Below are 26043 nucleotides of genomic sequence, written 5' to 3' on the forward strand. Positions count from 1 at the left end.
CAGAGCCTGGAATGGTCACTCTCATGCCTCAGAGCTTCTAGAACAAAGAATTTCTTCCAGGGGAAGCAGCACACAGATCACGCTGACCATATTAAGCTGTTGTGAACAACAATCAGTTGCACAGGGAGAATGCACGGTGTCGTGATGGACTATTCACAGTAGAAGCAGCGTTCCAGAGAAGAATCAGGATGTCAAAGAAATGGTGAAAAGTTTCAAAGCAACACACTGCAGCCTTTAAATGCAGCAGGACTGCAGATCTCCCAGATACCACTGATGGGGAAGCAAACAGATTGCCAGTATAGTATGCAATGCCATCAAACCAGGAAAGAAGGAAGAAGAACCCCACCAACTTGAATAAGCCCTGGTAAGTAACTAAGGACTGGGTGTGATGGGGTGGGGGGACGGAAAGCAGTATCTGAACAGCTAGTATAAACCAGGTTCGCTTATGCCACAGACTACTGCTTTATGCAAGAGCCTTTGCAAACATGGATGGAGTTTGCTGAAATCTCCTCTCAGATCATTCTTTATAAATTGCTTGAGATTAAGAATGCAGTGGAAAAGCAAAATGAATGTATGAACAGGCGTGTAACATATGTAGGGGAGGGCATTTCCCCAGTGTGTGGCTCAGAGGCTGGTACTTAATCCATGTGTGTATCTCAGAAAACGTAAGACAATCTTTAAAGCATCACTTCCACGGATGGGTTGAATGTGCAAACTTGTCAAGCTTATGTGAAATCTGTCCATGGAGGCTGTTTGGGGCTGAAGAGTTCTCTAGCTCGGCATGGGGGAAAGTGTATTTCGGGGGGGGGGGGGAAATCTTCTCACAAGAAAAAGGCATATTATATTTGCCTGAAAAATCACCAGGAATTAACTGGTTAAGATATTAACAGATCACCAAACTTAATCTCTGAGCCCAAATAGTCACAACCATGTAATAGACTTTTAAGTTTTAGGAGGTAGAGAGGTTTAAAAGATGACTTTTGGAAGCTATATAGCAGCGCTGTTTGCCCAAGGTAACAGAAAACTTGAAAGCTATTTAATGCATTACTGTAATTGTCTACTACCTCCCTCTCTGGAATGGACTCAACCCATGTATGGCAAAGTAGCCTACTTGCCACATTCACTGGCAAGGGGCATAGAGAGACCATGGCAAATGAAATCACCCCAGAAAGGTCAGCAGCTACCTCCAGCTCTGCATTTCATTGGACACATAGCAACAATGACTTTGCTGTGGTGCAATATGAAGTAGAGCAACTGGCAGTCAACTCATAGCTCACCTACTATGAAATCTCTCTCATACGTGTACATGTGCATTCACAGGTGCCCAAGTTGAGCAAGAAGAGAATCAGAGCAGGGAAATTAAGAGGTTTCCCACTTCCCACCCTCAAGTGTAACTGAAGACAGTGCAAAAATGTGGTAATTGCATCCCTTAATCCCCACTGATTGAAAATATTAACAACTCCAATGTGTGTCATACTGTTTGGTTGCTGTTTCTGTCCCTTCTAATGACTCCTAAGGCACAAGAAATGGGTGTACAGTGGCACCTTGGTTTACAAATTTAATCTGTTCCAGAAGTCCATTCTTAAACCAAAACCGTTCTTAAACCAAGGCACACTTTCCCTAATGAGGCCTCCCGCTGCCGGTGCCCTTCCACCGTTCGGCTTCTGTTCTTAGACTGAGGTAAAGTTCACAAACCAGGACACTACTTCTGGTTTTGCGGAGTTCGTAAACCAAATAGTTCATAAACAGGGCTGTTCAGAAACCAAGGTACCACTATATTTATGCCAGACAAGGTAAATGATTGATACAGTTTTGCCACATGGTCTACTTCAGTTTCAAAGAATACAAAATTACTGCCTATAGTTGTTATATTTCATTGTTTTATTTGTTGCTAGCAGGGGGCGCCCGGAGCTGCCCAGGTATTTTTAGGAACCAAAAAAGATTGTGATTTTTAAATTGATAGTGCAATTTGTGAGTTTGGATCTGTCACGCCAAAAACTGGGTGACATCAATGCAAAGTCATGTTTTGGTCTGCCAGCTTGATTCAAAATGGCACCTGGCATCCAAACACTGATGAAGACCGCCGCCCCAACTCAGAAAAACATGTGCCATGTTCAAGAATAATCTCTCAAGAGGTGTCTGAATATACAGAGAACAAACAAACCAGCAAACCTCTTTCCAAAAATATAGCAGATACTATTTCAGGCTCATTACAGATCTCCCAGGTAGTTTATCCTGGAAATACAGCCATAAAATTCCTGATCATGAAAAGACAACACATGCACATTTCACACCTGAGTGGCATGTCAGTATTGTGTTACTCCTATAATGCACCCAGTTACAAAAATAACCCCTATGAAGTTATCTATTTAAGTATCTTGACAGCTTGGCAGGTTTACAATGAAAGCATTCCAAACTGCTACAATTCTGCTATTAATGGAGCCGTAAGGAAAAGAGGGTCTGGAGAAGTATGGAACTCCCTTAACAATGCAGTCAACATGTGACAATACAGACAAGTACTAATGGAAGATGTGGAAATAAGTTAGTGGAGTTTCAAGACTTGTAAGCTGCAGGGCAAACAGCCAAGAAGGCCTAGGAAATATTTAACAGCTTTCAGATGGGTGCATCACTGAGATGCAGTGAGATGGTGCCTGCCATTCATTTAGGTTATCACAGTCACAGCAGGATGGCCTGGGACAGAAGTCAAATAGGAGAGAAAATTGGAGGGGAGAAACGAATGCTTTAGACTTAATGTAAAACACAGCACTGTACTTGCTTTATATGTTAAGCAAAATTGAAATCAGTACCCTCTGTGCTTCTAGTAATATAGCCACTCTTGTTAGCCACTCTTGACGCACTGGTTAGAATGAGTTATAATTAAAGTTTTAAAAAGACTAAGTAAGAAGTATGGTTCATATGAGGATCAAAGTTTTAACTGCTGGTGGTATTTGCAACACAATTCTGGCTTTAGAATTATTACAGAAGCAGATGTAGGAGTTGAATATACAGAAGTAGCTGCAAGTTGAAATGAGCCTAAGAACACAAAGAGCCGTCTTGGATCAGACAAAAGGACCATCTATAGTCCAGCATCCTGCTCTTGCATTGTCACAGCCCAACTAGTGCCTTCATGGTGAAGTTTTAGATTTCTGCCTGCATTTCAAAAGGACAAAGACTTGGACGATAATAAAAGCAGCAGCAGCTCCTATACTGAAGCAGCAGACATTCACACAGCATCTAGGCTGACATCTGCTCCATAAATGTAAAGCACATGGCTTCCCCCAAATAATCCTGGGAACTGTAGTTTACTCCTCACACAGCTACAATTCCCAGCCCACTTAAACTTCAGTCCCCAGGATTTTTGGGGGAGAAGCTGCGTGCTTTAAATATGCTTTAAATCACAGAATCAGAGACTTGTAGAGTTGGAAGGGACCATGAGTTAACTGGTCCAACCTTCTACAATTCAAGAATCTTTCACCCAATATGGGGCTCAAACCCACAACCCCAAGATTAAGAGTCTCATGTTCTACCAACTGGGCTATTCATGTATGATATGGGTGTGACCTCTACAGCCACATAGGCCTGAATGCTGTCATTTAGACCAGACATTTTATAGCTTTGTCATCAGATGCAGAAAACTGGCACAATTTCATTTCTGATGAAACAAAAAGCAAACCAAAGTTGCACTGACCGACTTGGCAAAGGTCCCAACTACATTAACTAGAGTGGGACAGACATTTTAAATGCACAGGGACCACAGCCTAAGTACTATTGTCTCTTTAGTTTATGTAAATGCATCCATCTGCAGCGGAGCTGCTGCTGCTGCTGAATACCAGGCTAAGCAACTGAAGAAAAAAAAGGGAGAACCCTGGAAGGAAATCAAAACTAACACACATCTACTCAAAACACTAAGCTGAGAGCACCCTCTGGTGTACACATAAAACCTGAACAGCTAAAATAGACCAAGGAATGACCTCAAGTGGATGAAAAAGCCACCCTTGCTTGGGCTTACAGTGTTAAGTTACCATCACACACTAAGAACATCCATTGCAGAGCATGTCATATACAAAATATTTCAGCCAAAAACTCAAAACACATCAAACAGAGGTACTGAATAAAACAGCATTAAATACTCAAAAGATGAAGAGTGGAGAAGAAGCTGAAGAAAATAAATGTGTGCTAACCACACATGTGTGCTAAGAGGCAATTCTGACCTCCCAGATTTAATCCTACTGCTTCAGGCATTGTAAGCCTGGATTTTCTTTTAAACTGAGTGTATTGCAACATGCCTAAACAAACTCAGCAGGTTGCAAAATACACACAAATGGCAGCTTGTGCAAGCAAACCACTTCCAAAGTACAGTGCTCCCTGGTTATGAACTTAATTCATTCCAGAGGTCAGTTCTTAACCCGAGGTACCACTTTAGCTAATGGGGCCTCCCGCTGCCGCTGCGCAATTTCTGTTCTCATTCTGGGGCAAAGTTATTAACCGGAGATACTACTTCCGGGTTAGCAGAGTCTGTAACCTGAAGTGTTTGTAACCTGAGGTTCCACTGTACCAGCTTCCACACAAATAGGGTAACCTTCGAGGACCCAGAGAGTCACACCCATTCAATGTACCTGGAACAAAGCATTCTGAATTGTATTCTGCTTCTTTAAAATGTAGGCATAGGTAACTCTTAAGACTAAAGTGTAAAGTGAACCTTAATCAAAACTATCATCATTAATCAAAAGACAACTGAAGGCAGCCCTGTTTGGGGAAGTTTTTAATGTTTAATGCTGTATTGCTTTTGGCACTTGATTGGGAGCCACCCAGAGTGGCTGGGGAAGCTCAGCCAGATGGGCGGGGTATAAATAAATTATTATTATTATTATTATTATTATTATTATTATTATTATTATTATTATCATATTCAGATTCCAAAATGACAAAGCTTCAATAAGCTCTTCATCTCACTCAGGGAAAGCCAGGCTCATTAATTTTAAAACCTCTTGCACAAACACCTAAGAGGAGGGCACTCCTGCTCAAATGTCTAACAGTTGCTGTTTTCAGGCTCAGAAAACAAAACCATACTAAAATGGTTGGGGCTCAACAGCAAAGCCACAGAAGCCTCCAGATGGTACTTCCAAAAGCATCCAAAAGTTTTGATTAACGTTCACTTAACACTTCAGTCTTAAGCGTTCCCTATGCCTACATTTTAGGGACGCGGGTGGCGCTGTGGGTAAAACCTCAGCGCCTAGGACTTGCCAATCACATGGTCAGCGGTTCGAATCCCCGCGGCGGGGTGAGCTCCTGTCTTTCGGTCCCAGCTCCTGCCCACTTAGCAGTTCGAAAGCACCCTTAAGTGCAAGTAGATAAATAGGTACCACTTTATAGCGGGAAGGTAAACGGCGTTTCCGTGTACTGCACTGGTGCAGGCTCGCCAGAGCAATTTCGTCACGCTGGCCATGTGACCCGGAAGTGTCTCCGGTCAGCGCTGGCCCCTGGCCTCTTAAGCAAGATGGGCGCGCAACCCCAGAGTCGGACACGACTGGCCCGTACGGGCAGGGGTACCTTTACCTTTACCTTTTATGCCTACATTTTAAAGAAGCAGAATACACTTGCCCTGCCACTTCTGCCAGCAGCACTGATTTGGGGCAGGATCGCATCCATTTTAGTGAGTTCTCACCCAAAACTGGCACAATCTTGCCTGAAATCATTGCTGCCCAGCAGGGCTCATGACAGTGGCAGAGTGGGCAGGGCTGGTGGCAGCAGCAGCAGGTATGGTGGGGAGGGAGCTCTGCCCCAATAAACAGAGTTCAAACTGTTAACTTGAAGTGGCGTGTAAGTCTCCCAGCCTTCCTACATTACAGGGGTGAAGAACCTTTGGCCCTCCAGATGTTGATTAACCACAACTCCCATCATCCATGGCAATTGACAATGCTTGCTGGGGCTGATGGGAGTTGTTGTTCACCAACATCTGGAGGGCCGAAAGTTCCCCACTCCTGCTGTCTGCTAAACACTGAAAAAGCACAACCCATCTCTGCCCTGATCTGTGCAGGATCAAATACTACCTCCAACCAGTGTGGTACATTAAAAGTTTGATCTTTACACTAGTCATTATCAAACCATATGTTGCATCACAGATGAAAGAACAACTAATGAAATCAATTAAGTCATTCAAAGCTCTCATGAGGCCCTGACCACTTTTTCAGTCAGCCTCCTACAAGGGCAGTTCTGTGCTGACTGGACCAGAAGTGATCTAATTATGTCATCATACCCGATACACGGATGTATGTTAGAATTACCTGCCTTCAAAGGAGGTCAGTTGTGGCAACTTTGTACAAGTCACTATTCTGGGCTGACCCCATTCTATCCAATCTTTTCAGATGCAGGAGTTAGGTTTTCCACCCATTTCAGTTCAGAAATAGAGTGTGCCTCAACTCTCAGAAATCTGAGGAAAAGCTAACCTACCCATTGAAATGCAGAATTAATATGCCATTATTGCTGCAAACACTATCCTAAGAATCTGCAGGTTGCTGCAAGATGTAGGATTGTTATCTTTCAAATGCAAACGAAGTACGCTCCTAACTTCACCAACCCACTCAGAGAACTTATCCTTCCACCTCCAAGGAAGGAAAAGTTGCACAGGTTACCTGTAGAAACTCCTCTCCCAAGTTTTCAAAGCTGGTCAGACATATACAAAAGATGGGTTGTCCTTGGTAAAAAACATAAGAATCATAGAGTTGGAAGGGACCATCTTGAAAGGAAGGAAGGTAGGTAGCTAATGGATCAGAAACAGAAATCCAGTGGGCCTCGGATGAGCAGGAGATACACCATGATCTGCTTACGCATTTCTGGTGAACTACTTAAAGCTTTCTGATTGCTGGAAATCTTGTAAAGAATGTTGTACTAAGTCCAGCAAGGGACTTAAGCCAGAGTACATAGCTAGCATCGCTTAGCACAGATTAGTTATATGCTGTAACTGTTAACATAGGAATTCTAGATCATTGAGAAGCAGGTCTATTTGTATTCTTGTCACAGCCTAACTTAAAACATCCTGTATCAGGTTTTGGAACCTGTGACTCTCTAGATGCTGTAGGACTATAATTGATCATTCCTGGCCATTGACCAAGTTGCCTGCAACTGAAGGAAGTTAGACCCAACATCTGGAGGGTAGCAGCTTCCCCATCCTGACCTATGCAGTGTACATGATGTGTGTAGCTCCAGTTAGCTGAGACACTTAATCCCCACTCATCAGCCTAATAATCCAGCTCTGTTTGCCTGCAAATCTCATAATGTCCCACCCAACCTGTACAAATCAAAAAGCAAGAGATAGGCCCTTGGCTGGACCTTGTGTATGGGGGTCCCAAACTGCCACCAATGCAAACAGCTCTTGGTCTTCTTTACCTTAATATTGTAGGCGGAATTTATTTTGCATGTGCAACAAAGATCCTTTATCAAGATTCCAGTCTCTGAATTGACAGCTTTAAAAAAGTTTTGCATAAATATTAAGGAGCTGTAATTGAAGACTAAGCAGTGGTAGTTAAGATGACTTAGAAAAAATGCAAGCGGTTGTTAATTGGACAATGTATTTAATACCAGGCATAAACAAGTACACTGCCTAGACCCAAAGTCTAAGGAGACAAGCATACAGCTTCCTACATATTCCAGCCTGAAACAGACCTTGAATCCTTTCCCCATCCCACTTTCTTAAAAGATAACAAATGGGTGTCATATACAACTTACATAATATCTTATTCAATGCGGTGTGTAACACCCTAGGCAAGCCTTCCCTTTCGATAAAGCAGGTTGAATCAGATTTGCATTTTAATTATGAAAGGCTCAACTTTAAACTGACAGCAGGAATAGAATCATAATGTAGAGACAAATGCTTGAACTTATCTCCCCTGCATGATGTAACTAGATCTGTTCATGCTGTTAACTAGAGACAGGAGGGCTGAGCCCATTTGTCTATTTAGAAAAAAAAACATATCCCAAGTTTGTCCTGGGGAGGGGTGTTCCTCTATTCCACATCAATATATTAGAACGAGATTAAACATTCTCCTGCTCACTTCCCAGACAAGACCATTCACCATACAGTATATCTGATAAACTGCTGAGCTGGTTGGGCAGGCAGTACATATAGCCAATCTTAGTAAGTGCTGCACTGCTAGGCATATATCCATTTACAGAACAGGTGCAAAGGCTTCTCTGACCTCATGGCGAAGAGACAGACTTAGCTGCTCAGGTCATTCTCCAGATTGCAGCAGAACATTTGCTCTCTTGCCTTACAAGCTTCAGTTACTTTCAAGTTACAAATGCTCAGAACGGTTAAAAAAGAAATCATGCAAGTCTCTACATCATGTTTGTTTTTTTAAAAAAATCTGAAAGCACCCAAATTTTTTTTTAAAAAAATGCAGTGTCTCCTAGGCAGGAACTCAGACATGTTATCATGGTCTCAGAACAATATAAACACAAAACGACAAATGCTCCACTTCAAACTTATTCTGCAGACAAGACTTTAATTCTCTTAGACTAATCGTATTCAAATCGTCTACCTTCAGGGAAGCCTTTCTATACAGATATGTCTGCCAAGAGACCCCTATGTATTGGCCATGGAACTCCAATATGCTACAAAGGACTCTGAGGTGTGTTTTAGGGTTCTACTTGGTATACACTTGGTTCATTTGGTCACTAACTGGTTGGGTGTGGCCATTACCACAAAACAAGCACAACCTACGAACATAGTATTATTTCATGTTTACATGATGTATGGGAAGAATAGTAGTGGTCGGTTAACTGTATTTCAGGAAATCTCGTCTATGGATCTTTTCACTAATAACCTCATAAGAGTCCAAGGAAACCCAGAATTTCCCAGAACACAATTAAAAAAACACTAGGACACAGTTACCGGATTGCTAGTAGTCAAAACAATGAAGTACATGGGCCTAAATATCTTCCAGGTCAGGTCAGATTAACAAGGGACCCTAATACCAAGTCAAAAGCCCTGCTGGCAATTCCCCTTCTCTACCTCCATGAACTGGCTCAACTCCACTCATAACTCCATTAGCTAATACTGAACAAAATTAAAGTACATAGACAACTGGTCTGATGTATCTCTGAATAATAGAAAACTGTAATCAAAGCCAGTTTTTTTCTACCCAGCTCCAGGCTGGACATTTCATGCCCAAGGAGGGCTTACACTGTTGAACAGTGAAGATACACAAAGTGATTATTATATGTTTATATGCTGGACAGTTAGTTGGCCTCCTAACAGAACCTGCAGAACTTTTCAGCCATTAGTACTAAGTGCAGTAAAGAAAAAACATAACCCTGCTCTTCGTACAACTAAGTTTACTCTTTTTTTCTGGAGTCTCAATACATTACACCACTGTGCAGATGCATGTAGGATCAAAGGGCAGAACTTCAATGCATCCCACACACTGTGCCTGAAGCATGAATTGCAGGTGTTTCTGATAAGGATGTTGGGAAACAGACAACTACAGTAATTTTCTGGCTGGAAACAGACCTATGGTCTCACTTGCTCAACAGCCAATCTCCAAGAAGAGACAACAATCAGCACCATGGAAGATACCTCAAATTCATGCATCAAGCATAGTTTAAAATTTGTCTCAGAAAGTCCTATTTCTAACTACCAGGTGCCAGTTCTGTTTGAACAGCTTTCTGAATATTCCAATTTATCTTACAAAATTAGAAACTTATTGATTAAAGGGCTCGTTCACACTTCCACTTGTCCTGTGCTTAGAAAGCATAGGTCCGAGCAGTTTTCCTCTTGACCAGTGCTTTCTAGGCACAGGTCTGAGCATCTCTGCCCTTCCCATGCTCCTTTCCCAGAGAAAATCTGCTCTTTAGCTCTAAAATGGAGCAAACATCAATCCAGAAAAAAACTGAATTACTGTTTGCTCCAGTTGAGAACTAAAGAGTGGTTTTCCCTGGGGGAAAGCTATGGAACAAGAGGAAGTGTGGGTAAGTCCTAACATATAAAAGCAGCAAGTTATTCAGGCACCTTGCAGGTGCGCATACTTCCCACTTTCAGGATGAAACATAAAAGCCCTTGAGCAATCCTGAACTGAGATGTTCAATGGAATACAGTAACTCATAAACTGCACCATACACATTCCACTATCTATAGGATTATTAGAAATCACACAGTGGCAGTACAAAGAAGCCAGACTTATTGGTAAATCCCACATAGACACCTGTCTAAAAAGAAAAAAAAGGCAGCCAGGAGGATCCACATTCATACTGATGGATAGAAAAGTGCTTTGCACATTCACTCACTTAGCAAACCAAGTTACACTGTTCACATTTTCAAGAGACTTTATTAAGTTTCAGTTATTATACAGCATTCCATGCTTGCATCAGTACACCAGACCCATTTAAATAAAATCTTGTGAAGGTGAAGAAGTTTTGCAACCCATAATACTGCTAGACAAGCCAGAACATTATCACATCAAGGCAGACTTGCACAATGAGAATAAGATGGGGTTGAACCAGGTTCTCTTGAGCAATCAAAAATACATTGTGTGCCAAAGAACAGCATAATAAAGTAGCAGTATCACATGAAACAGGCATCTTTATCTGAAATGATCTAAACAAAATTTATACATCACTATACTAAGAGGCATATGTTGCAATTTCAAGAATGAGGGAACATTTCTAATGATGGTTATTGCATTTTAAACATCCTTCCTCTACGACCACTCACTGAGCTTCTTCCTGGAACATCTCAGAGCCAAGGATTTTTTATTATTATGGTAAGAGTATATGTGCAGAAAACCTGAGATGGTAAGAGTATATGTGCAGAAAACCACCACTTATCTAAAATTCTAATGGCAGTATGGTTATCGAAACACATCTCACCTAAGAGAAACAATGGCTTGGAATATATCTCAACAGCAGCACTTAGCCACTTCATATTTTAAGAACAAGAAAAATGAGACAGGAAGTCATTACGTCAAATGTGAAAGAACTAAGCACTGCAATAAGCATGCAAGGAAACACCCCCGAAAAAGACCATCGAAATAATAAATAATAATGGCAGTACTTTATATAATTTAACTGGAGCAACTGAGGCTGGCGTCCTATGCAAACTTGCAGGTGTCACAGAACTCCCTCTTAGGCACGCCAGCAGTTTGGGAGGCTTAAGGCTGCACGTCCTGCATAAAAATGGTGCAAAGTACGTGCCACCAAGGACTGCCCTACCCTGGAGCCGATTAAATGAGAAAGCTTATCCCCTTCCTGCTCTCCTATGGCCAACGCGCGCCCATCCTACTGTGGACCCATTCGATGTACGCACATGCGTGCCTTCACTCGCGCGCCCCTGGGCACAAATCCCCGCGCATGCGCCCCCCGCGAGCCACAGTCCCACGCGTGCGTCGTACCCACCAACCTCCCCTCAGGTCAGAGCGCAAGGGGCAGAATTTCCCACGGGGCAAGAGGGCGGCCACCGGGGCGCAACCGCTTCCCCTTCCCGGCCTCCGTTCGTCCCCCTCACCTCATAGTACTTCATAGCTCCGCACTCGGCGCTGCCACAGCCTGGCACCCTTTCTCTTCACGTGACACCCTAACCTCATTGGAAAGGGGCGCGGCACGAGGATCAGGACGGCGAATCACAGGGATTCGGGCTCAGGTGCCCAACCAAACAGGGGATTAGGACGGCCCCACCCGCCCACATAACCCGCCCCAAGCGTCCCTATGGAAACACGTGGCGCGTGACAGCAACCGAGCCAATCAACGGGTAGGGTGATAAGAGTGGCAGGCTACTGAAGCTGTTACAAAATTTGACGAGGGGGCGGTGGGTGAGACATGAGCCAATCACAATAGGCCATAGAAATGCAATAACTTTTGCGACTACTGTACTGCTGTAAGTGATAGGCTGAGCTGCGGAAAGCCTGGCATAGGAGTAAGCCTTGCTGAATTCAGTGGACCTCGGAGATAATAGAATCATAGAATTGTACAGTTGGAAGGGATCCTGAGGGTTACCAAGTCCAATCCCTGCAATGCAAGACTCTCAACTGCATAATACATGCGAGATGGCCATCCAACCTCTGCTTAAAAAACCCCAAGGAAGGAGAGTCCACCAGCTTCCAAGAGAGCCTGTTCCACTGTCAAACAGCTCTTACCGTCAGAAAGTTCTTCCTGATGTTTTGTCTTAATTTCCTTTCTGGTTACCTGAATACAGTGTTACCTCGGGTTACAGACACTTCAGCTTGCAGACGCTTCAGGTTACAGACTCTAACCCAGAAATATTACCTCGAGTTAAGAACTTTGCTTCAGGATGAGAACAGAAATCACGCGGCGGCAGTGGGAAGCCCCATTAGCTAAAGTGGTACCTCAGGTAAAGAACAGTTTCAGGTTAAGAATGGACCTCCGGAATGAATTAAGTTCTTAACCTGAGGTACCACTGTACATTGGTTCAGATCCTACCTCTGGAGCAGGAGAGGAAGAGGGAGAAGCAAACCAGCATTCTGGCTGTTGCTCCCTCTGGAGGAAAGCAAGTGTTCATTAGAAATACCTTTACGCAGCAGCTCCAAGCCATCCCGGTTTCTGATTCGATCCCAGAATGTCCCACTTTTCCTTAAAGGTAAAGGTAAAAGGACCTCTGACCATTAGGTCCAGTCATGACTGACTCTGGGGTTGCAGCGCTCATCTCGCTTTATTGGCTGAGGGAGCCGGCATACAGCTTCCAGGTCATGTGGCCAGCATGACTAAGCCGCTTCTGGCGAACCAGAGCAGCGCACAGAAACGCCGTTTACCTTCCCGCCGGAGTGGTTCCTATTTATCTACTTGCACTTTGACGTGCTTTCGAACTACTAGGTTGGCAGGAGCAGGGACTGAGCAACGGGAACTCACTCCATCGCGGGGATTCAAACCGCTGACCTTCTGATCGGCAAGTCCTAGGCTCTGTGGTTTAACCCACAGCGCCACCTGCGTCCCTCACTTTTCCTTAGGACGTCCCTATTTTTATTGGCAAAATGTTGGATGGCATTCCTTTATGGCAGACATAGGCAAACTCTGGCCCTCCAGATGTTTTGAGACTACAATTGCCATCACCCCTGGCCACTGGTCCTGTTAGCTAGGGATGATGGGAATTGTAGTTCCAAAACATCTGGAGGCCCGGAGTTTGCCTATGCCTGCTTTATGGCCTACAAAGTTATTGGCAGGCTAACATTATAGGCAGTATATTGCGAGAAGACCACTGGGCCGAAACTGACAATAAAAGTCTACTGGTGCAGTCTTTCTCTAATCTCTAATAATAATAGGTTCGAAACTTAATCCCACAACAGTCAGATGGAATGTAGTTTCCTCTAGTTTAATGGCATAGCAAGGCCAGAAAAGAAGGGCCCTGCTACTGCCACCTAGTGGCTATAATAATAATATTACTACTTCTTAATTACAGTCCACCACAAATCCTGGTAAACCATAAAAGCTTCCACAATATTGCCAGCACTCAACCTCAAAGAGTTCTATTGCAAAGTACAATCCCTACAGCTCAAAACACAACACCCCATTCAACTTGCAGAGAAAAAATTCCTTCTCATCCCTGTACCACAGGCCGCAACACATGATCAGCCGTCTCCTCCACTGCACGTACTTCACAGGAATCAAGGTTGGTCTTCTCAATGTTAAACAAATTACTCTGAAGAATGCAGTGCCCTGTCAAACCATAAACAGACTAATCTGTCTCATCTGTTTGCTGACTAAAGATCCAGACGAAAAACGTAAACCCTCCTACCAGCTGCATCTTTTTCAATGTCTTCAAGCGTTATGCTCCTGCTTAATCCAACGCTTCTAGGAAAGACAAAGGTAATACATTATCCATTTATATGTGTCCCAAAGCATATTTGTCAGGCTGAACCTCAGTCTCATATATAATTCCCATGTGGACTGAAACCCAATAAAAACCAGACCCAGAGACCTTTTCATTGTAGTTAAAAATCATGGACAACACAGCGCGTTTAACCTCCGTACAAACAAACCAAAATGAATGCTCATTAAATAGCCAACTTCATCTAATTCTCCTGCAAAGAAACCAGAATGAATGCTCAATAAACAGGTCATCTGGAAGAGCCCTCTGTTTGCACAATGCAAGATGCAGTTATCTGGTACAGTTTCGTCATAAATACAACATGGTCGATAGTGGCAAGGAAGACAAATATGGGAAGGAAGCCTAATAGTCTCATAAAGTTACTGAGACAAGCCAACAGAAGTATAACACAAGAAAAGAGAAGAAGGAAATTATTACAGATCTAAAGTCTCTGTGTGGTTGAGGAAGAGCCTCCCATTTATTTTAGCTCCTTTGCTTAATCCTCTTTCCTTAGCAAATGCCCTTCATATGTACTGTGCATACTGCAAGGCTATTTCAAGCACAGGTTCTATTAATATAGCCTCTGGAAAACAGTACAGGCAAATGAATAATTGGAGGAAATAACTTAAAAGGCCAACACTGTCTGAGGCTTCACTTTTCTATTTGTAATCTCCCCTGCCCTGAAAAAGTCATTATTTCTAGGACAGCATTTCAAATTAAAAGCAGTGCTTTTTTCTGCGGGGATGCAGGGGTACACATACCCTAAACATTTTGTGAATCTTTGTACTTTTTTCCATATATTGTATTTATTTTTCCCAATTTGAACTATAAAATGATGATTTTCTTGAGTCAAAATGTGAGTACCCCTAAACATTTTTTAGGGGGAAAAGCACTGATTAAAAGAATCTCCTTCAGATTAATAATTCAGCTAACATGTAGCAAACAGAGATGCTTATGCCTAGATTTCCAGCATTGGGAGGGGATATGAAGAGCTTTAAAAGGCTGGATTCATCCCCCATATATCCCCCTGACGCTTTTAAATCACTATATTCCTCAGACCGTGGAAACTTTACCTCACCCAGGCAGACAAATTCTGGAAGAATTGGTTGCAGTCCTAGATAGCCAGAGGGTAGCAGTGAAGCTGCAGGTGTGTTTAAGGTCTCTTGCAACTGGTTGAACAGGCAAGCCAGATTTAAAATAGGAGAGTCCCCTTTGTCCCTTTCACCAAGTGACTAGCTGTCGCAGACTCCTGCGCTTGTTCTTCTCCCTTTACCACCTACATTATGGCTGTCTAAGATTGTGGCCTTGTCTGTGTTCAAGAAGACTCCTAAGGCTTTTTGAGCTTTGGGGGCAAAAGTCAACTGAAGTGGGCAAAAGTGATGGTCTTGCTCTATAAATTAGTGAGAATTATACCTCAGAAGATGTAGGCATGCAGAAGGTCCCAGAGTGGAATTCAATGCAGCACTAAGTGGGGTAAGCATGTATGGAACAACATCTGCTTATATGATGAGATTTTCCCCCCTGCACCCCAAAAACCTTTATTTGGGAACAAATTTGTGGGATGTGGGTGGAGGAGAGGAGAGAAAAGTCCTGTTGCACAGGTGGACATCATTCCATGCACACAACAACTTACAGTGATACCTCGGGTTACATATGCTTCAGGTTACATACACTTCAGGTTACAGACTCCGCTAACCCAGAAATAATACCTCGGGTGCTTCAGGGTGAGAACAGAAATCGCGCAGCGGTGGCACAGCGGGAGGCCCCATTAGCTAAAGTGGTGCTTCAGGTTAAGAACAGTTTCAGGTTAAGAACAGACCTGTGGAACGAATTAAGTACGTAACCAGAGGTACCACTGTAGTTGACTCCTGCCCCAGGTTCTTTCCCAGCCATTCCCAGTTAAAACGTTGTGCGATGGAACAGCGTCATTTTCACACCATATATTTAAAGCACATGACTTCCCTCAAATAACCATGGGTTTTCACCTCACAGAACTACAGTTCCTAGCATCTTTAACAAACTACAGTTCGCAGGATTCTTTGCAGGGAGCCACGTGCTTTAAATGTAAGGTGTGGGTGTGACATGTTGGAAACAATCTCTGCTGCAGACCTTGAAGAATTTCTGCTTATTACTGTAAGTAATATTGGGCTAGATGTTCTCCACGGTCTGATTCCATATAAAATAGCTTCATATTCTGACATGTACTTCCAAGTAAACATGCACAGGATTGTGCTGTGAATCTGTTAGTGGTCATATATCATGGCCGCTGAGTTTTCAACGCATATGTATATACAGCTATATTATCAGTCCACTTCACCTTAACTGTGGAGCAAATTATGCAAATTCATGGCTCAACAAATAAGTCTTCCACCTCACCTTAAGGTTTAGAGGCATGGACGCACCTGGGAGAATTTTCATTCCTTTTTCCTGCTGTGAAATATTTCCCCCTGTGCCAGTTTCAATGCCTTGAGCTATGTGCAAAATATGTTCTGGTGTCACTTTTGTCTGAACATGTTGAGTGACTAGAAGACACTTCTGTTGCACAACCTTTTGTAATACTATACTAACCTTAAACTGGTTTGTGCCTAATCAGCAGTTTGACTGTAGAAGGGTGTTCACCCATGGAATTTAGCACTGTTGCCTAATGTCTGCATCTGGCAAAATACAGGTGGATGTGATTAACTGTACACACTGCATTACTTATACTTTCTCTTTGTTCGTCATGTAGCTAAGAACTGGATTCACTCCTGCCCGAACTAAACACACACACACACACACTCACACACAATAATTTGAGAGGGAAAATAGGTTCATTGACATCCAAGGCCAGAGGCTTCTTTCACACAACTTATGGTACTGTTCAGACATTTAATAGCTTGAGAGGCTTGGTGCAGACTTATTTTTTTTTTGTGACCCCTTTAATCTTTTTAATGAATCACGCATTTAATTATTTGCCAGGGGTGGTACCTTCTTACCACATTCTCCCACAAAATGAGGGTAAAAATACATTAATGAGTCATTGCCTAGGATCTCCTCCATGCACGCCCACACAGAAAGTTGGCTCTAAACATGCCAGCACATTTTCTCATCAATGGAATCCACTGTGATTTTACACAATTCGCTACTCAGCCGTTTCTTGTCTGTTACTAAATTGCAGCATTCTTGCAATAAAAGGCAGCTAACAAAAGGCAGTGAAGACTATCATAGCTTCTGTTTGAGGTCAGAGCAGCAGGAATTCCATTATAGACACCAGCTACCCTATGAACTTCCATTTTGTATTAATCACATTTGCATCCCACCCTTCTCTGATGAAGTCAGGGAGGCATACATTGGACGTTATTCCACTTTTTCCTTACAAAAACCCTGTGAGCAACTTATGCTGGGAAATGCTGAGTGGCCCAGGATCATTATCCAATGAGGTGTGTTGTTGTTTTTTTGTGCTTGAATTTGAACTCAGCTCTCCCACTCCCAAGGAAGGATAACTTTGGGCCACCTTCCCTGCTCTGTCACTGTTGCCATCATACCTACTGCCTCCGCAACCACTTCTACCACTGGCAGAGAAGCAGTGCTGGCATTGGCGCCAACATAAGGTGAGATATCACCAAAATTGCATGAGATCTTGTACGCGTCACAAGATATTGAGTCATTTTGGATATCATTTCAGCTAATACTGGTGCTGCTTCTGCATTGGTGGTGGAGGCTGCTGCCTTGGGGGCTTCAGCTGCCTAAGGCAGCCGCCTCAGTCTACCTAATAGCTGAGTCGGCTCTGCTTTTGGCACTCCAGTAGTTGTTGGACTTCAGCTCTCATAAGTCCTAACCAGAATGGCCATTCATCAGGAATGATGGGCATTCTAGTCCAGCAACATCTGGAGGACCAAAGGTTCCTCATCCCAGGTCTGGCCACTGCATTACTGTACATCAGCTCCAGTGCTGCTGAGGTACCTAAATCTGTCTTCACACCGGCAGTGATGTCATTAAAGCTCCCTTATCTTGCAGACCATGCTACGGAAGACAACCGCCATTCTATTCATTGCACACTGGAAGCATTCCTATAAACTTATCGTCCCCCTAAAATGATGATTTTTCTGTAAATGCAGTACCAGTTAGTCTGTGGGGCTGTCCGAGATCTTGCAAGAGCCTCGTAGAGTCTAGTAAACAAGTCTGATAGCTTAAATACTCTTTCCACACCAGGAAAACCCTGCCCAAAAAGAGCTCTCCATTTAATTTGTGTAATTTGAACTGGCCAGCCTTCAACCGCAGAAAGTTGAAACTGCACATATTAAACACGCTGTACTAAGTTGCTGGCCATTCATTGTTTGTAGTCAGGTTGCAAATGTATGCTCTCAGTTAACAATCTATACTAATAACTTGGGGAGGGGGCTCTCAACCACAGGGGGGCCTAATTCTGCACATGCCTATAACTCCACCATTGACACTTCTACCATACTTCTAGCATAAGGAAGTCCTAGTTGCTGCTGGTGATAAGAGATTCTACAAGACCTCCAAATTAAATAATCAGTGTTACTGCTACTAGTTGAAGTGCTCCACCTGCTGTTCACCGACAGCCCTGCCTATCCAGGGCTCTACTGATATAAAATTAAATATGTACAGTAATTTAGGTTGGAGACCTGCGACTAGTTGCAGCACATGAATGCCAAAATATTAGCTGAGACGGGCCACTAGGGCTTTTTGAATTTTTCAACTTTCGAATTCCCAAAATGAGGGGTGCTAAAAGGTTGTAAGATGACTTGGGAATTCAAACTATATTTTGGTTAAATTAATATAATTTAGTTTTGCTTGGTAAGTAAAATGTGTGAAAAATTCATAGAAATAATGAAAAATGATTGCCAAGTATTCAGAGCTATATGTTAATAATAATATTATTAATTTTATAGGAATTCTAAGGTCTTATATATATATATATATATAATAAATGTTCATAAATGTACAAGGCAAACACATAAATAAGTATATAAACCACATGGCTGAAATAGTACAGGAGAATAATCCTGAAGCCATTTTTACTTTCCCAAATTGACCTCAAATATTTCTCTGCAAGGAGGAAGGAAATGGGAAAAGCTTTCCAATTGTCTTTGGACTGTAGGGGCCTATGCCTCCCTGTAAATACAGTCTGGCAAGTATCTGTTAAGCTGAGCATACTATTAATATGAGTAAGAGATTCATGAACTAAGTATTTACCATTTCAAAGGAATGGCCAGGCCACCTAGAAAAAGCAATCAGATAAGGCAGGGATGTCCAACCAGTAGATTGTTATCTACCAGTAGATCCCTGTGGCTGATCCTGGTAGATCACGGGATCCTTATCGTGTACAAAAAGTTGCAGGGGAAAAGCTAAAAAAACCTGTGCAATCATCCCCCCAAAAAGCTCAACAACTCTGGGCAATCCACCCACCCCACACATGCTCCTCTTCCCTCCAATGACAACGGGTAAATCACTGCCAGTTTTTTATACTGGGAGTAGATCACAGTCTCTTAGGAGTTGGACATGCCTGAGATAAGGCATTATCAGGTACCGTATTTTTTGCTCTATAAGACGCACATTTCCCCCTCCAAAAATTACGGGTAAATGTGTGTGCATCTTATGGAGCGAATGCAGGCTCCTTGGCTTCAGCGATAGCAATGCGAAGCCTCCAAAGCGCAGTGGGAGCACTCCCGCCGCACTCCTGAGGCTTTGGGTTGCCTTCACTGAAGGCGAAGGCAATGTGGGAGAGGGAGAGCTGCACAGCACCCCTTCAGCTAAGCGGGAGGAGAAATGGAAGGGGCTCCGTTTCTCCTGCCGCTTCGCTAAAGGGGCACTGCGCAGAGAGGGGGAGAATTTTTTTCCCCTAGTTCTTCCCCTCTAAAACAAGGTGTGTCCTATGGTGCGTCCTATAGAGCGAAAAATACGTATCCTGGCAGACAGGAGAGAAGCAACACACTATATCTTTCTGTGATGTATGTATGATGTTTTGAGGGGTGGTCTTGAGCTACAGGGGAGGCAATTTCAAATGTCTGTATGTATAAGAGCTTGGACACCATTGTTCTGGTTTCCTCTCCACCCTCCTTGCGTGGGGTAAGCGGGGGACTCTGCTGCAGCAGTTTAATAAAGATCATGCTTACTAGCTGCTTTGCTTCTCAATATTCTCAGTGGCCTCTTTTATTTTCTCCTACTGATAGAAGACCTACATAAGGACTCTATACAGGCTCTTGGATACCCCATAAGAGACAAAGAAGCAGTTTTTTCTAATAACAGTATTATTATTATTTAGTATTACCTGCCATTTTCAGTAGGTAAAATTAAAATTATTTGGTTTTCCAAAAGCAGTTTATGTGTATTTCCATCAAACATAGACTTACTAAGCCAGATGTAAATAATGACAGATTTGGATTCCTGACACCCAAAAAACACTTTTTTAAGACCCCTCAGGGAAGAAATTTGCAAAAAAAAAAAAGTTTCACCCCCTAAAATGACACGCCCTAACGTTTAGGTATTGCTAACAAGTCTGCACATTGCAAGTTTGTACATGCAATGCAGCCTTGGTTTTTAAATTAAATTACTAACCTAGTGAGCTGGACAATCCTTGTGTGCTTTCCTCTGCGTCACTCCCAGCACCACACCCAACTGACTCACTCTAATAGGTTTTCAGTATTTAAACACTCCACTTTTAATCCTTCCTCTCAGCTCTCCCGCAGTCATCAGCTCACGTATGAGGAAACCTGATTCACAAAGAGGCCAAGGGACTCACCGAAGGTCAGATGGGGGGAAATCAATTGAAACAGCTCAGCACAAGTTTAGCAGTGCAATGACTCGAATTAAGACCCCAGCACAGACACAACAAAGATTTCGCATTGACAAACTTAACCTCCTTCCCTCCTAAAACTAAAGAGAACCCCCAAACCCTGTCCCATTAACTGAACACATTCCTAAAAATTGAATTTGAAATCCAAAGCCAGAAGCAAAATCATATTTAGAACAATCCAAACATCAACACATGCTAGCAGTGCATGTCAATACAGTGGTACCTTGGGTTAAGAGCCAGTGTGGTGTAGTGGTTAAGAGCAGTAGTCTCGTAATCTGGGGAACCGGGTTCGCGTCTCCGCTCCTCCACATGCAGCTGCTGGGTGACCTTGGGCCAGTCACACTTCTCTGAAGTCTCTCAGCCCCACTCACCTCACAGAGTGTTTGTTGTGGGGGAGGAAGGGAAAGGAGAATGTGAGCCGCTTTGAGACTCCTTAGGGTAGTGATAAAGCGGGATACCAAATCCAAACTCTTCTAATTCGTTCTGGAGGTCCGTTCTTAACGTGAAACCGTTCTTAACCTGAGGTACCACTTTAGCTAATGTGGCCTCCCGCTGCTGCTGCCACCGCACGATTTCCGTTCTCATCCTGAAGCAAAGTTCTTAACCCGAGGTACTATTTCTGGGTTAGCGGAGTCTGTAACCTGAAGCGTCTGTAACCTGAAGCATCTGTAACCTGAGTTACCACTGTATTGTGGGCTTGGAGCTTCAGCTTTGCCCAGTGCTCCTCCTCACTTCCTTTTTTGCCCCCTAGTTGTGCCAAAGCCCTTTGGTTGGACCAATCCCAGCACCAGCAACCAGGGCTGGATTAACCATTAAACAAAATAAACATGTGCTTAGTGTGTCAAGGGAAGGGGGCACCACAGATATTTCCCATTGCTGGGTTTTTAACATTAATGGTCACACATTGGTCAGCTGAGTGTTCATTCTCTTACAGGGACGCCGACTTATAAAAAATATTGGGGGGGCGGGGGCCCATACCGACTTATAAAAAATATTGGGGGGGCCCAAGACCTCCAAACCGCTGCTGCTGGGGGAACGAAAGGGGCGAGCCCCGGGCTGCCCCGACCTTAAGTGAACCTGTGAGGGCCCGCCCTTTGCGGCAGCCGATTGGCTGCCGCCGTGGGCGGTGAATATTAATGAGCTAGGGGGAATCCCCGCTTCTCGCGGGGCTGACGCCAGCCCCGCGAGATTGTTGATGGGTCGAGAGCCCGCAACCCCACCCCCTCTCTAGATCGGGAGTGGCTTTGTTTTAACTCATTACTGAATGTATTTTAAAAGGTAACTATCGTCAAACAAGGAAAATAAAAAATACCAACATAATTTTGTGATTTTACAAAGCATAATATAACTAATAATTTTCTTAAATTATTGGGGGGGCAGAGCCCCCCCAAACGAATATTTGAGGGGGCTCGGGCCCCCTCAGGCCCCATGGAGTCGGCGCCTATGTTCTCTTAGTTGAAGTATATTAAAAAATCCCAACAGAACAACTATGCAACAAGGCAGATCTGATGCCTTGTCTCTACTAAGTATGGAAGCTGATGTGTTACGTAAATTAGTTTTGAGGATCTGATCAAAGACTTTGCAATGAGAAAATGTAGGAGATTCCCCCCCCCCCAAATATAAATAAAGTGGAAGTACAGTCATACCTTGGAAGTAAACGCTCCGGTTTTCTAATGTTTTTTGGAAGCTGAACATCTGACATGGCTTGAGTGCAGGAAACTCCTGCAACCAATCAGAAGCCATGCCTTGGTTGTCAAATATTTTGGAAGCCAAACGGGCTGCTGGAACAGATAATGTTCGACAACCGAGGTTTGACTGTATTCTTAAAGTCCAAACAATAGCTTTCTAGTGTAATTTTTGTTGAAGGGCAGGTCTGGGGAACGTGCGGTCCTCAAAATGTTGTTGGACTCCTGCTGGCATCAGTCCCAGCAAACATAGTCAGGGATGTTGGGAGTTGTAGTCCAGCAACAACTTGATGGCCAAATGTTCCCCATCATCCCTGGCACAAGGTTTCCTAATGCAAGATTCCGACAAGGAATTGAGTAGTAAAAGTAACTCCCTTGAAATTAGGATTTGAGCCATATTTAGTACCAGGACAGGGACGCGGGTGGCGCTGTGGGTTAAACCACAGAGCCTAGGACTTGCCGATCAGAAGGTCGGTGGTTTGAATCCCCGCAACAGGGTGAGCTCCCGTTGCTCAGTCCCTGCTCCTGCCAACCTAGTAGTTCGAAAGCACGTCAAAGTGCAAGAAGATAAATAGGTGCCGCTCCAACAGGAAGGTAAACGGCGTTTCCGTGCACTGCTCTAGTTTCATCAGAAGCGGCTTAGTCATGCTGGCCACATGACCCGGAAGCTGTACGCCGGCTCCCTCGGCCAATAAAGCAAGATGAGCGTCGCAACCCCAGAGTCGGTCACGACTGGACCTAACGGTCAGGGGTCCCTTTTCCTTTACCTAGTACCAGGACAATGTCCTTTGCCTGCTGTTTGAGTTACTGCTGTGTCAGTTCTTCTGTGACATAAATAAAACCAGTCACGCTTAGAATAGGAGTTGCTTCAGACATACAGTGGTACCTCTAGTTATGAATTTAATTCGTTCCAGAGGTCCATTCTTAACTTGAAACTGTTCTTAACTAGAGGCGTGCTTTCACTAATGGGGCCTCTTGCTGCCGCTGCACCGCTGGCACACGATTTCCGTTCTCATCCTGGGGCAAAGTTCTCAACTCAAGGTAACTCTTCCAGGTTAGCGGAGTTTGTAACCTGAAGCATTTGTAACCTGAGGCGTTTGTAACTCAAGGTACCACTGTACCTGGAAATCATGGTACTTTGCTAGTTAAGGAGTTTCCACAAGCCTTGAACCCATACACTGCCGCTCCTTTTTTCCTGTCCCTCCTTTTTTCCTGTAAAGAAAGTGGAGGGGGGGGGGAATCTACTTTACATTTTAAACTAATCACAGTTCCTTGGTACATTTGAACTCAGGGAACTGTAGTATATTTAAACTACTGGAGAACAAGCCAGAATCAAGATGGTTTCAGATCCTGGCTTATTCTCAAACCCTACTTAAAAATTTAAAAATCGGACAAGTCTTTTTCTTCTTCCTCCTTCCATATGCTAGTATGTGTGCCATCCTAACCATGGAACCACAGGAACCAACAGTATTGGCTGAGGGAGACTCAAGGGTAGAGATAACTACCTGTGGGTTACTAAACTCAGTTTCACCCTCTCGCACCTTGCTGAATGAGCTGGCAGCAGCTCCCATCCTGTGACACATCTCATAAAGACTGAAATCTCCTTCAGAAACAGGCCAGCTAGTTCTACTTCTGCTAGGTAATCTATGTGCACATCAAAGGCTGCTTTAGCAGGCCTCTTATCCATTTATACCCAGTAGCATCCAAAACAGCTGTCTAAAAGAAGTAGAGGGAGGGATGAACTTGATTCCAATGGAGTCCAGAGTCCATTGGGACATTTGTCTTATATTTTGCCCTTGCAAAGTTGATGTTTTTAAGAAGAAATAGCCAGGGTGGGTGGGCCCAAGTCAGATCAGGCCCATGGCTGGGGGGAAGGGAGCCATACTGCTATACAGTCATACCTCGGGATAAATACGCTTCAGGATAAGTGTTTTCGGGTAGCACTCCGTGGCGACCCGGAAGTAACGGAGCGCATTACTTCTGGGTTGCGCCGCTCATGCATGCGCGGACGGTCAAAATTACATCACGCGCATACATGGAAGAGGCGAAACACGACCTGTGCACGTGCAGACGCATCTTACGTTCTGTTCAGGATGGGAATGGGGCTCCGGAACGGATCCCGTTCGCATCCCGAGGTACCACTGTAGTCTCCTCGCCACCATGGTCCCAATTGAATTTCCATTCCATGTACACTACTCTGAATGGGAATAAAGCTCCTACTGACGCCAATGGTAGCTTTCACTAGGTATGATGGGCCATTTCAACCGGGAGCACAGCAGGGATGAAGGGTCCTGATTCAGCTCAGTTGCCACCCCCAGCCCATTTATCTTTTTAAAGTCAACAACACGACAAACATCACATGTAGTTTAGCCCTTATCTCTTCTTAATACTAGCTTCTTAGGACAACGTGAACAGGTCACAGGATGGACATGGGTTAGATCCCTGTCATTATTTATCATCATCCTTGTTATGAGTTGTGACTATTGTTGTGACCATTTCCTTTAACTCCTGGCTGCTCTCTTAACTTCTCAGAGGTTGCAGAATCTCAGAGTCCTAGCAAAATTACTCTGTTTGTTGTAGTGAAATCACAGTAATCACAAAATGTCTAGTTTGTTGCCGGATTTCATTGGTCTTTAAAAATAGCCTCCTTTTTCTAGCCTAGTGATATTTTAAAAGCTTGTATTCCGTGAGCAAAAAGATCAGTTCAATTCTTTGTACCTATGCCTACTCAGAACCCTTTTTCAAGTAAAATCTATACCCAAGGTTAGGTAATAAACACAAGTTTTCATTTTTCATTGTTAATGGGAATTATGCAAATACTTTAATGAAAGTCTCCACAACTGATTCAGTCCTTCACTCAGAACAGAGGTTGCACAATTTGAATTGGCTAATGCTACACTGATCACAGGGTCAGAAATGTCACAAGTGAATGAACAGAAGAGATGAAATGGAGAGATAAACTACAGTACTTAATTGTTCATCTCAAACCCTCTCTCCTTGCTGCTTTTCTACCCCCACTCTGCAAACGCAAACACACACACACACACACACACACGAAGTGTTCCATGGTATTCAAAAAGATGATGCAGGGAAAGAAATCATGGAGTGTAATTCAACACTGAGGTTCACTAGGATGTAAGGAAACAAAGAAGCTGCCTATTGCAGCGCTCAGAAAAATAATACACTGTTTTGATAACACTAGGCGTTCCCAGACAACCTGATTATTGAGCATTCATTCTGATTTGTTTGCAGGTTGGCCGGGCAATTTTAAGTCAAAGCAAGTGTTGCTCCACAATTTCCACTGCATTTCCTCATCACTTTCATTATTGCAAGAACTTATAGTGAATTAGAATTTTGCAACTTGAATTTGCAGGCATATGATTAAATCCCACCCCAAAGTAGTGACCATCTGGAAGCGCCTGCCGCTTAGGAGAGCACCACACTCAACATTTGTATGCAGTATATTTAGGGATGCAATAAAAACAAAGTAAAACAGAAATAACTTCTTTGTTCTTATGCAACAAACTAATTCCAATATTCAGCTGTGAGCTTACACATTTTATGTTTTGGACACCATGTGGTTTCTAACTAACCCCAAATAAGATTTGGGAGGAGAGTGGGAGAACATTCCATTGCACATCAATCCTAGCTCCAAATGCACTTAGTTGGAGAAGCTTTCTAAGCAATTATGAGTGATATCCAAGAGAACATGGGAAGCAAACCAATGGAAGACTGTATAGACTCCAGAG

General features: G+C 43.5%; 1 protein-coding gene and 2 long non-coding RNA genes across 4 annotated transcripts in view; 1 reads left to right on the forward strand and 2 right to left on the reverse strand.

The window, feature by feature from the left end:
• The window catches only part of TECR (trans-2,3-enoyl-CoA reductase), a 29791-nt gene extending 18107 nt beyond the window's left edge, over nucleotides 1–11684 (reverse strand). The window contains exon 1 of the mRNA XM_083726049.1: nucleotides 11498–11684. Coding sequence (XP_083582175.1) covers nucleotides 11498–11512 — 15 coding nt within the window. The 5' untranslated portion in view covers nucleotides 11513–11684. The remainder of the gene's footprint in view (nucleotides 1–11497) is intronic.
• Nucleotides 1–25796, forward strand: LOC310838557. 2 transcript variants are annotated; one of them, XR_014561033.1, is made up of 4 exons: nucleotides 1–364; nucleotides 8544–8627; nucleotides 20492–20560; nucleotides 25668–25796. It is a non-coding gene; the product is annotated as an uncharacterized lncRNA (long non-coding RNA). The 2 variants fall into 2 exon arrangements; XR_014561034.1 differs by lacking the exon at nucleotides 8544–8627 and having other exon boundaries at nucleotides 9–364.
• On the reverse strand, nucleotides 8636–11485 carry LOC310838565. Its single transcript, XR_014561044.1, has 3 exons — nucleotides 11206–11485; nucleotides 10812–10912; nucleotides 8636–10780 (listed from the first exon to the last, which is right to left on the reverse strand). It is a non-coding gene; the product is annotated as an uncharacterized lncRNA (long non-coding RNA).
• Nucleotides 25797–26043: the final 247 nt, after the last annotated feature.

Source organism: Podarcis gaigeae (genome assembly GCF_964106915.1).
Source record: "Podarcis gaigeae genome assembly, chromosome: 2".
Classification (NCBI taxonomy): Eukaryota; Metazoa; Chordata; class Lepidosauria; order Squamata; family Lacertidae; genus Podarcis; species Podarcis gaigeae.